The 11,036-nt window shown below is 36.6% G+C and overlaps 1 protein-coding gene across 1 annotated transcript; it reads right to left on the bottom strand.

Annotated features, from left to right (window-relative positions):
- Positions 1-1,815: 1,815 nt before the first annotated feature.
- Positions 1,816-9,594, bottom strand: zpld1a (zona pellucida-like domain containing 1a). Its single transcript, XM_026328938.1, has 10 exons — positions 9,486-9,594; positions 8,916-9,136; positions 8,085-8,266; positions 6,889-6,961; positions 6,401-6,498; positions 5,120-5,200; positions 4,858-5,029; positions 2,913-3,015; positions 2,423-2,452; positions 1,816-1,991 (listed from the first exon to the last, which is right to left on the bottom strand). Exons 1-10 carry the CDS (start codon positions 9,589-9,591, stop codon positions 1,816-1,818), a joined length of 1,242 nt encoding a protein of 413 aa, XP_026184723.1. The 5' UTR covers positions 9,592-9,594.
- Positions 9,595-11,036: the final 1,442 nt, after the last annotated feature.

The following is an 11,036-nucleotide window of genomic DNA, read 5'->3' as shown; positions in this document are numbered from 1 at the left end:
CCTACCCTTTGGCGCTATACAGTTAAATAAGTTGAATTGAAAAAAGTGGCTGGCATATTGTTATTTTGACTCATTTTATTCAGAGTGCTATTTGCAACTGTCAGAAACAACTGGTTTAGTGATTTGGTGAGGAACTTGTCCCATTGAATGAATTATAATACTGTGTAAATGACTGTTCTCTCTGTAGAAGTAAAGGCAAAACTTGTGTGATGTAGTTATAGCTCTACAGAGGGACCCTGGCATGGATGTTTTGGGGGCATGATGTGCAGTGCAGAACCATCATGGCAGGACAAACCCCTGCACGGTATGTACCACCGACAGATACAAGAAGTGGCTGATATTTTTTTTCCATTAAAGGGAGTTTTTCCTCTCCACTGTTGCCAAGTGCTTGCACATAAGGGATTTGTTGGGTTTTTAGTTTTTTGTAAAGTACCCTCTGCCCCCCCTCCCCCTTCTGCCCCCTGCATGCACAATCTCTGATCTCCAACCCACCTAGTAAAAACACTGCCCTCAACAGCTGCACCAGTCACGTTATACAGAATTTGGACTGCTCTCTGTGCAATCACTTTATCAAGACTGAAAAGCTCATTTAATTGCACTTCCATCCAGTACATCTGTTCATATATTGCAATGGTTTTGTATGCTAAGCTGCTATGTGCCTTATGCCGTTAGTACTTATTTTTTACTTTATTTTTATTTTTTTTACTTATCTAAGTTTATTTAGCATGCCCTTATTTGTAATTTTTACATTGGACTATTTAGTGTTTAGAGTTTACCTGTATGCACCAAGGGTCTGAGAGTAACAAAATTTGAATTATCTGTATGTGCTTTACATGTGGTTTTACAAGCAGACTTTGACATGTATCACTATGGTCACGTTTTCACTTAAGGTCTTGAGTTGAACTGATGAAGAAAAAGCTTATATCTTTTCAGAATCTGTTTTTACAGTTTTATCTTGACATATTTTTCAGAAATACCTGTATATAGAGTTCCTTTACTGTCACCTGTCAAAATCCTGATATCAGGAAAGAGGGATTAATGCATAATGTTGATAGAGTTAGCCCTGAGCCCAGCAGTTACAGTTTACACGCAGCAGTGAGTGGTTGGCTCCCCTACACTGCTAGGCTTTGATTGAAGAACATTGTCTCTGTGGCAAATGACACAGGACTTTCAGAATAAACTCATGCTGTATCTTTAGAAATATCACTGGTTTTTAATTACAAGTGAGAGTAAAATAGGTACAGTATGCATAATTGTACACAATTACAGAAACAGATCAATGTATTGTTTTCAAAAAATATACATAATTGCAGGCAGCACATCTGAAATATGGTATGGGTGGTATGGTAAATTTTGTTTATTGCTGAAACATTGCATAAAATTGTTCTGCAAAGTTATATTTTTCATAAAGTGTTTATATTTAAGCATTTGAGCAGGTAATTCCTAGCAGATTACACTGTCATGTAATTGTTCCTATACCCTGCAACTGACAACTGTATAGCTGAGGTATTGAAGTAAGTTATGAGTGTCCTCAATGTATAGGTTCAACCTGCATGTCAAACAGTTACATGCAGACTGAAGCCTGGTTTTGCCATGTGGTTGTACAATGTACAAAACAACTTATAAAAGTCTTTCTTTACTTCTACACTAATGCACATTGTTCAGATCTGTTAACAGTTATCTCTAATTTTAGCTTTAATTCTCTACATGCACAAACATGTCATCACATCATTTTACGAGGGGCAAAATGATGTGATGACAACCAAATAATTGCTGGTTGTGCAGGAGTGTCTGCAGTGAGTCAGGTTCAGGCGCTCAGTTGAAGGCTGCGTTGCGTACTCCAGACAGTGTACTAACAGGTGAGATCTTGCCTTTGAGGAGAGTGAGGGAGAAGATGAAGAAGCAAAAACTCATGACACCCAGGATGATCACGCCTGAGATGAGTGCACTTGTCACAGTGTTCATCTGAAACACTGGAGCTTTCAGATGGGCTGAAGTAATTCAAAGTACAAAGAAACACTTCAGTTGCTACATATTCCTCCCACTTTTTAAATATCTGCTCATTACATTCATACTGAATACAAAATGTGAAAATCTGTATAACTTTTATTGTGAAGCTGAGATATTTTTAGCTCACTAGCACCAGAAAAATGAGTTAACTGTATCAACAATCGGAGAAATTCATCGTAACTGAAGAGGTACTGACTTGTGCACTGATATTAGAGTAGAAGACATCAAGTAGACATGTTGCATTTGGAATACAGAAACTACTCCTGCACTCTTTCTCAACTGAAAAAACATGCTTTTTGCTCCTACTGCACAGAGTAACAGTATCAATTGCCTTTGTTCTCTCCATCTTTTGAGTTTCTGGAGTTTTCAATAATGGTTCAGTTCTATAGTGTAAATGAATGTAAAGGCTTACCCAGTTGGGAGTTGTTGGTTGTTGTTTCATCTGTAAAATAAAGCAGATCAAAGGGCCAAATGCATTTAAGGATAACAGCAATACACAACATTCAGTATAGTATACACACTAGTGATGTGTTGTTTATTTTTTGTACAGCACAGGATGCCTTCAGATAGTCTCTGACTGTTTAGGTCAACCAGATAAATTCTCATCAGAAATCAGCATTATGTTGTCAAAGAGTTTGACACCCTTGAGTATTATTAAATCTAGCCAGAATCACTGCAGATATAATCAGCTTGTGGATTTGTTAGAAATCACAGCAAAGAAAAAAAAATTCTAAAGTTTACAATAATAAAATTGCTATTTGATGCTATTATGTATCGTCAAACAGGCTGGAAGAAAAGGTTCTTCACAGAGTATCAGTGCTGTCAGGAAAACCAGGGTGGTTAGTTAGGAAACAGACTTGGAGAGGGAATAACAAAGGAGGAATGGTGTTGTCAAGCTTTACCACTCCGAGTGATGATTGGGCCGGCAGTAAGGACAGCATTTCCAGATGTTGTATTTGATTCGGTTCTTTCTAAGACATCTCTCTTTTTCTTGCTGCCACAGATCTGTGAAAAAGGCATATAATGGCTGAATAACTGCCCCCCCAATGTTTATGAACTTGGTCTGGATAGTTAAAAATGTTGCCTTTTAGAAAAGTCATTGTTTGTGCTGCTCTGTGTTATATTGCCATATAAATGTGATACAGTATATTCATGCTTTGATTTGAAGAGCAAACAATGGAGGTGTCTTGCACTGATTTAAATCATTATTTTACAATACAACAAGTACTAATTGGATTGTTTGTTCTTCCCCATAAATAATTAATTTCATATTTAATAATGTGTCTTAAAAAATGACATGAGGGAACAGCTCAGTCTCTATGGCGAACCATAACCTGATTACCTGTTATATTACAGGCCCAAATAATGATAAATTCTAAGTTTATAATTTTATAATAAGTTTTACATTTTAGGGAGACACATTTTTCTTTATGAACCAAGTGAATGTGTGAAAGTAAATAAGTGATACTATACTGTACATTTGCACCATGTTATTAAACCTTTCAAAGTAATATATAAACACTGACACATTGACAATTGATAAATATTCAGGCCTGTTGTAATCTTCATTCTGTTTTTGTTATTGTTGTACAATAACTTCCATTCAAGCTGTGAAGGAATATGCTAAATTTCAGATTTTAAATGACCAGATGGATAGATGTCCTTCATTCTTATGTAAGTACAAATATATTACCCTAAAATGTACTTAAAATATCAATAATAATAGCACTCCTGTAATGTTAGAAAATTTGATTACTGATGTGGATTCAAAGGATATTTTATGTCTGTCTAAAAAAATAAATAGGTGTCCATATGAACACTGAAATAGATTTTGCTTTTTGTTATCATTCCTTCTAGTTGCAAAGATCATTAGGAGATCCCTTCGTAATGTGCTTCCACAGTCTTGAATCTGTGCAAAAATGTATTTAAAAATGTATTTAAAGTTAATATAAGATTTTAGTATTTTTAGTAGGTAAGTTCATTAAATCAAGTGTGTATCTACCAAAGTTTATAGTTTAGAATTCTTTCTTTGTGTCTCCCCAGACAGTGTTTCTGTACTGAGCTGTGGTGAAAGTACGGTATATTATCAGATAACTCTGAAAGATACCCACTTGACTTGTCTAACTCATGCTCTTGTAGCCTCACATTAGCTGCAGCTAATATAAGATGTACATTTTTGCACAAAAAAAAGACTGTGAAGTTTGTCCACTATCACTTATACTGAAACAGATTTCACAAGGGATCGTTTTAAAGCCAGTAGTAACAGTAGTAATGATTACAAACAAAATGTGTTACATTATTTATTTATTATGACTATTGTTTTAAGATATACCTAAAAATGTGAACCTATCATTGGATGTGTAAGTTAATATAGCTAGTCTAAGTGGAGCTAATGCTTGTGGAATATTAAAAAAAAGGATGAATGGGGCCAAATAAAGTGTAATTATTGAAATGCATTGATGTAAGAATTCAAGTAAGAGAATATTACATAAGCTTAAGTGTACAGAGACAGTCCTGAGTTGCCATTCAAGTGTCTCAGTTCTGTGTAAAGGCTGATGTCAAAGCCCAATAAATAATGATGAGATGCCATATGATGCCAAATACACTGATGTAAAATTGCAAGGAAGGAAGTATAATGTATCTTTCTAAATTGCAGTTGAAGTTCAAGATAACAGAACAGAGGAATGCCCAAGTACATGTGCATTTAAAAACAATACTTCAGTAAAGGTACTTTCAGTCAATGAAGCTACTAGTGGATATAAGAGTAATTCTGACAAAATATGTGTGTTATATTTTAGCTTAAGAATTTGTCATGTGAGGTGTCTAAGTGGCCTGTGTTAGTCTCACTGGCATGAGCATGGGACAGTCATCTGCACGACACAGCTTGGTGACACAGTGCAGGAAGACGGTGGACATCTTCTGATTCTTGTGCTTTACAAAGCGGAATACTTCAAAGGCAAAGCGGCCCATTTGGCTCTTCCCATTCTCAAAGACAGTGGTCTGGGGGTCTTTTTCACAGCTGTCTCAGAGAGGAACAATTAGACAATATTATTAGCAAGAAGAGAAAGAAAAAAAAAACTTCTTCAATCTATTTTTAAATTTATATTACCTAAAGAAAAGATCATAGCGGAGGTCATCATTTGGGTTTCCAGAGGGCGTTGTATAACAGTAGTCCATTAGAACGTTCCATCTATTTAACATTAAGGATTAGTAAATTCAGAATTCAGGGACTTAAATGCAAATAATCATGTAGATGTGGAAAAGACTAAATAGACACTTAGGTAGCACACTGTTCACTTCATGTAGGTGAAGAGAAGATGACCACCAAAACAATATTTTTCTTTGAGTAAATAGACATCATCAAAGAAGCCAAACAAAGTGCACAGCACAAAGTAAATGTCTTCAAGTCATTTCTTACTTTACAAAAACGTGACAGCCCCCAGAGCACATATACTTACAAGAGACATTTTTTGACATATGAGAAAATCAAGTGTCCAGAATTAAAATTAAAAAAATGAGCAATATAATATTGCAATATTATACTGCATGCTGGGATAGGCACCAGCAGATCCCCATGACTCTAATTATTAGGAATAAGTGGGTATAGATAGTGAATGAATGACTATTATATTGCAATATTATACTACTACTGATACATTCAGTAAACTGCTGATACATTCAATACCAACTTCACAACTTGGCAAATGCTGTATGTTAAAATATTAATGAGCCCTTATTATAATAAAATAATAATAGTAAAAAACATAACTCATACTTGCAAAATTGATCTGCTGTAACAAATTAGTAGTATATAAAGTCACTAGTCAAAGTCAATCCCCACCCATCTACCATCAGTACCACAGTAGAATCAACATGAAAAAAAGACCTCACGCAGTCAAATGTGAAATATCTGATACAGTATGTCTTCCCTTTGTCTTTGTACAAGCAATGACAAACTGCAAGTGAACAACAGGGAATTTGAATCATTCTCCAGAGATCTCAAGCAAGCACAATGTATCTTCAACAAATTTCAAACATTCATTTCATTAGATGGTGACTTCAAACCCAAATGGGGAAGAAAGGAAGCCACTGATATCTGGAGGAAGTAACATTAAAACGTCATTCATGAATGATATTTAGAGTTGACATCAAGCATTGTGCAGACCTGCTTGCCTTCTGTGTATCATGAATAGGAGCAGCTGGCCGTTAAACACCAAGGTCCTTCTCGGGTAAACAAAACAGCCTAATCCTTCCTGAGTGTTATAAGTTTTCACATATTGTGCTAATTTCAAAGCTCATGTTCTTAAACAGCTGTTTTTAATTCTCAGTACTGAATATGTTCTGCCAGTGTCTTCAAACTGAATGGCTAGATGTTGAGTGAGTAGCCTACCTCCTATCCAGGTTAGATGCCCTTACAGCTGCAAACACTCGTGTCTTCAGAGTCAGTCCTGCTATGGGGATGGACAGCTGCTGTATGTACGATGAATCCTGTACATAAACCACATAAGCATTTCAGCACATTTGTCGCTACACTTTGTGAATCCTGGCGCATTTATCTTCTTTCCACAAAATCCCATTCAGTAGTGTTTGATTAAAATTGAAAAGTCAAATGTAGTGAAAAGTTGAAAATTAATTTAGATTCAAGGTAATTTGTTGCCTTCTTGAATTTCATAAATGCACTGAGCTTTTGGTATCTTCCCCCTCTTATCCTATATATGATCATTCTCAGATTGTTGCACTCACAAATGCAAAAAGTGCAGATTAACTTTAGCTAATGGGGTTCCTACACGGTTTATGCTGAGTAAATATACCTTTATCTCCATTGCTCCCCTGTGCAGTAAAATGGCACGTATTTACACTGAAATGATGTGAACTTACATTGTAAAGGAGGAGATTCAATGTGCTGATGAAGGTACCATTGCTGTCTTTCACTGAGATTGCAGCTGCTGACCTTCAAGGAAAATAAATAAAGAATAAACCTTATGAAAACTAATTTCAATATTTGAGATGACAAATCACAAAATTGTTCTGAAGGCATAGATGCTGTTTTACTTTCTAATGTTCTCTTAAATGTTCTATCAATCACTTTGGTTTATAATATATACAATGATTATATAACATATACAGTGCTGAATCTAGATAGACTTTTAGAATTCATCCATCCATCCATCATCTATACCTGATTATTCCTATTTGGAGTCACAAGGATCTGCTGGAGCCTATCCCAGCTCTCTTTGGGTGAAAGGCAGGGGTACACCAGTCAGAGCCACTGTGCTGCCCGACTTTTAGAATCTTCAACTTTTTGAATCTTCAACATTAAATTCTGATTTTAAAAAAATCAATATTTTCATATTTAGGTTTACACAGTTTAATTTAGCCTTGCAGCATAGAAATCTGTTTATTTCACCACATCCAATTACAGGAGGTGTACACAATACCATAAACATTTAATAAATATAATGAAATTAAAAATAAAGTCCCTGGATCCATTGTGAAATTGAAAATGGTCATGTTTTGTGGATTGTGTGTCAGACACATTTTGATTCCACTCCCTGGTCAATTTTTGGCTACATTTTGTAGCAATGCTGTCACTGAATGCATTATATATATATATACTATATTGTGTCTATATTTGGAGGTGAAATAACTATTTTTTACTGGTGTGCTGTGTTGTAGTAGACAATGTGTTTTTTTTATGTTATCCACCAAAACGAGTCACATTTGAATTTATCACATTCATATAGCCACAGAAATTATGATAGAGATGAATCTGCAACAATCTGATAGTCAACTTAAACTCATAAGTAAACATTTTTACAAATGATGTATTAGTACCTTCAAGTCACTTGCAATGCACCATGTTATATTATACAGTTAAGTGTAAACAGTTGTCAGAATGTCCCTCCATGACCTTTCCTAGTTCCACGTGTTGGCCTGACCACTGCTGGAAATTCAAAACTAATTGCAGTTAGCTTTGCCCATTTCATTTAATGGCTTGCTGGTCTTCAGTGTGTCCCACTAAAGCTCTTTCAAGCAACATTAAAAGTGGAAGGGATCATGTGAGTGAGACTTACGAGGCCAGCTGTGTGTTGTTCACCAGGTATTCTAGCGGATAACTGCAGCTGAACTTGTACAGCAAACCTGGTAGGTAGCTGATGATGGTGGGGGGATCTGGTGTGTCGATATACCCTGATATATTTCCAATTTGAACTAGTGACAGGTTGCCATAAGCATTGAGTCCTTGAGCTGTGGAGACCTGCAGTAAACAAGATCAGTGTGGGTAACTCAACATTACAGTACTGTCAGCAGAGGTGCTGGTATCAGCCTCCATATCACTTAGCACATTAATGTACCCAACTGATCCCCAACTCTCTCCTTAACTGAGAAGAGACAATCCAGGAACTATCCCATTCCCATCCAGCAAGTTTCTCCTTAGACTGCAGTTAATCAGGTTTAAGAATTAAATTGTCTCAGTAGCACTGTAGGAATTGAATTCACACAGTGGCCCTTTGCTAAGATAACAAGTGGTGCAGTCAATACAAACACAATTTGCCAACAAAATGAGCGATGTGGCTGAAATTACAAGATATAGCAAAGTTTTTTTTCTATAAACTGCTCAGAGGCTTTTCACTGTTTTTAAATTTCTCAGCTTCAGTTTTTATTTATTTCACATATATTGGTTAGAATACAAAAAGAAAGTCTTATTTTCTTTTTTAACTTATAAGTCCATAACAATTTTAGTGGGAAGAATCCATAATAACGCCTCATTTCATGGCACATTTCTATTTATGTATTTCTGACAGCTCTTAACTAGCTTCTAAATGTTAAAGCACCAAATCCTGCTTTATCATCCACAGTGTGCAATATCAGTAAACAATCTTTTCTACTATTTGAATTCTTCTTACCACCAGTGAATTGCCACAGGACTCCAGCGTTGCCAGGCTGATACTAAAAATTACAACAGTGGGAAAGGTGTTGTTATTAATGAATCCACGGCAGTGGGCATCTCCATGGCGACCATTGAGGACCAGGTCAGTGTCAGTGTAGCCGGAGAAGAGGACAGGGCAGAAGTTGATTTTAAGGGTGATGGTCTGCACCCCACAGTACACACTGATATCCCTTTCCGCTGCAACACACACACACACACACACACAAAATGACAGGTTCTTACAGGAATATATATATATATATATATATATATGTATATGTATTTGTATATATGTAAGCATGGATAGATAGAAAGATGTACTAAACAGAAATGACTGATTCTGAATCAGAGTAAGTTATAAGGTCAAGCTCAATTTTGTGTTCCTAAAAATTGGTTTTAGAGGAAAATTCAGTTGTATAAAAGAGGTGCAGTTCTGGGATTATCATATTGAATTTTATTGAAATCACACTGTGAACTGCAGTGTGGACAGAATATTCATTATTTCCAATAAATTATTATGAAACAAAAGTTCCTTTGAGTTCCTCACCAGGGAAGCGGCTATGAAAGTTGGCATCACAGTTGTATCCATTGAATTGAGTTCCACCTGATAAGGCCTTAATAAACAGTAAAAGAATCAAAAATATATGTTCCATCTCAGCACCTGAAACAGAGCACGGATTTAATGTAAGAACTCCAGTCTATGCAGTTCCTTTGTCACTTCAGAAAATAACCTTTAAAGGTGGGGAATGGGAAACAGGATCCATTATATATTTAATTACTATTAATGAGACAAGTGTGCAAATGTCACTTAGGAAGATTTTCCCAAAAGAGTTCAGTTATCTCGCCTTTGACTTTGCTTGCCAAACAGAATCAAAGCAGACAAACATTGTATTAAATTATCTTTGAAAACCGGCACATTTGGCATTGACATTTTAAGAAATTATGCGGCTAATTTGCTGATAACTACCATAATTTAAATAACGTTATAATATTTTTAAGTATAATGGCTTATCTCTATCTTATTGTCCTGTGAAAACCTCTTACCACACAATCATTGCTGTTTAAAAATTCAATCTCAGTCTACCAGAAACTTCTAAATTAAAGGAATAATTACAAGTTTGCAGATAACATCTCTAGCTCTGACAGCTGATAGCATTGTCCCCAATGGCTTGAAGGAAAAAAGGCAGACCATTGCTTTACAAGAGGCAGAGACACTCACCTGGTTCCTGGAAGCCAGCGAGTCAGCTGTTCTCCATAAGCCTGGGACAGACGGTGGAATGGTCTGCACTGCATCCTACCTGAGAACTAGAAACAGGACTCAGGAGCAGGGGGGGAAAAAGGAGCCCTGCACATAAGAGATTCATTATTTGAACATGTCAACAAAAAGGGCTATCCAGAGTGAACATGGGAAAGTCCATCAAATCTGAATGTGTTATACAAATCCTTTCACGTCCGCAGAAACATGAGCAGGTTTTGAAGTTTCCCACTCATATCCTTTCGCCCAATCTGGCTCTGTCATTGCTCACAAATGGTTTGACGCTGCATGAGGTCCAGTGACAGTGGGGGGGAGAATTATCTTTTCATCGCTTCAGTGGCTCTGGCCTGCTGACTGAACCATTCCTTTCTCCTTAGGCTGGTCAGGGAGCGCATAGCCCACCAAACAGGCCCTTTGCTCCAGGAACACACATTCAAGCTTTGTGTGTGCCAGTCCTCAATCGGCACAGCAGCAGGCAATCTGCGTGGTAGAGCTGCAAGCTGCTGCCGTGCTCCTACCTGATCCTTGATCCCCAAATTTACATTTGGAGCAAAGCAAAAGAAACTAAAGTTCAAGGAGTTTTCAGGGATTAGCTTGTTCTCATCCCATCAACCATATGGACTCAGTATACTGTATGTGAGGGGACCACCACAGTGTAAGCCAGACAAAAGACATACAGGGATCATGTGAAAATGGAATATGAGATGGAAATAACATTGTAGTGACAGTTTCAAGCAAAATCCTCCCTTTAGGTCAAATAGAAAATAAAAGAGGCTCATGATTGTTATTTTCCTTCTGACTGTTCCCCTATGTATTTCTCCTCATCACATCAATTAATTCCAT

Source organism: Mastacembelus armatus, chromosome 14 (assembly GCF_900324485.2).
Source record: "Mastacembelus armatus chromosome 14, fMasArm1.2, whole genome shotgun sequence".
Lineage (NCBI taxonomy): Eukaryota > Metazoa > Chordata > Actinopteri > Synbranchiformes > Mastacembelidae > Mastacembelus > Mastacembelus armatus.
The sequence above is the reverse complement of the archived record's forward strand: the minus strand, read 5'-3'. Positions and strand labels throughout refer to the sequence as shown.

Bases quoted from the DNA above. Each gene is read 5' to 3' on its own strand.
- zpld1a (XM_026328938.1), bottom strand. From the start codon at position 9,591: ATGGAACATATATTTTTGATTCTTTTACTGTTTATTAAGGCCTTATCA. The intron at 5,201-6,400 runs GTAGGCTACTCA...AATGTTAAATAG, and splicing joins GCATCTAACCTGGATAGGAG to ATGGAACGTTCTAATGGACT. The intron at 5,030-5,119 runs GTAATATAAATT...TCTCTGAGACAG, and splicing joins CGCTATGATCTTTTCTTTAG to CTGTGAAAAAGACCCCCAGA.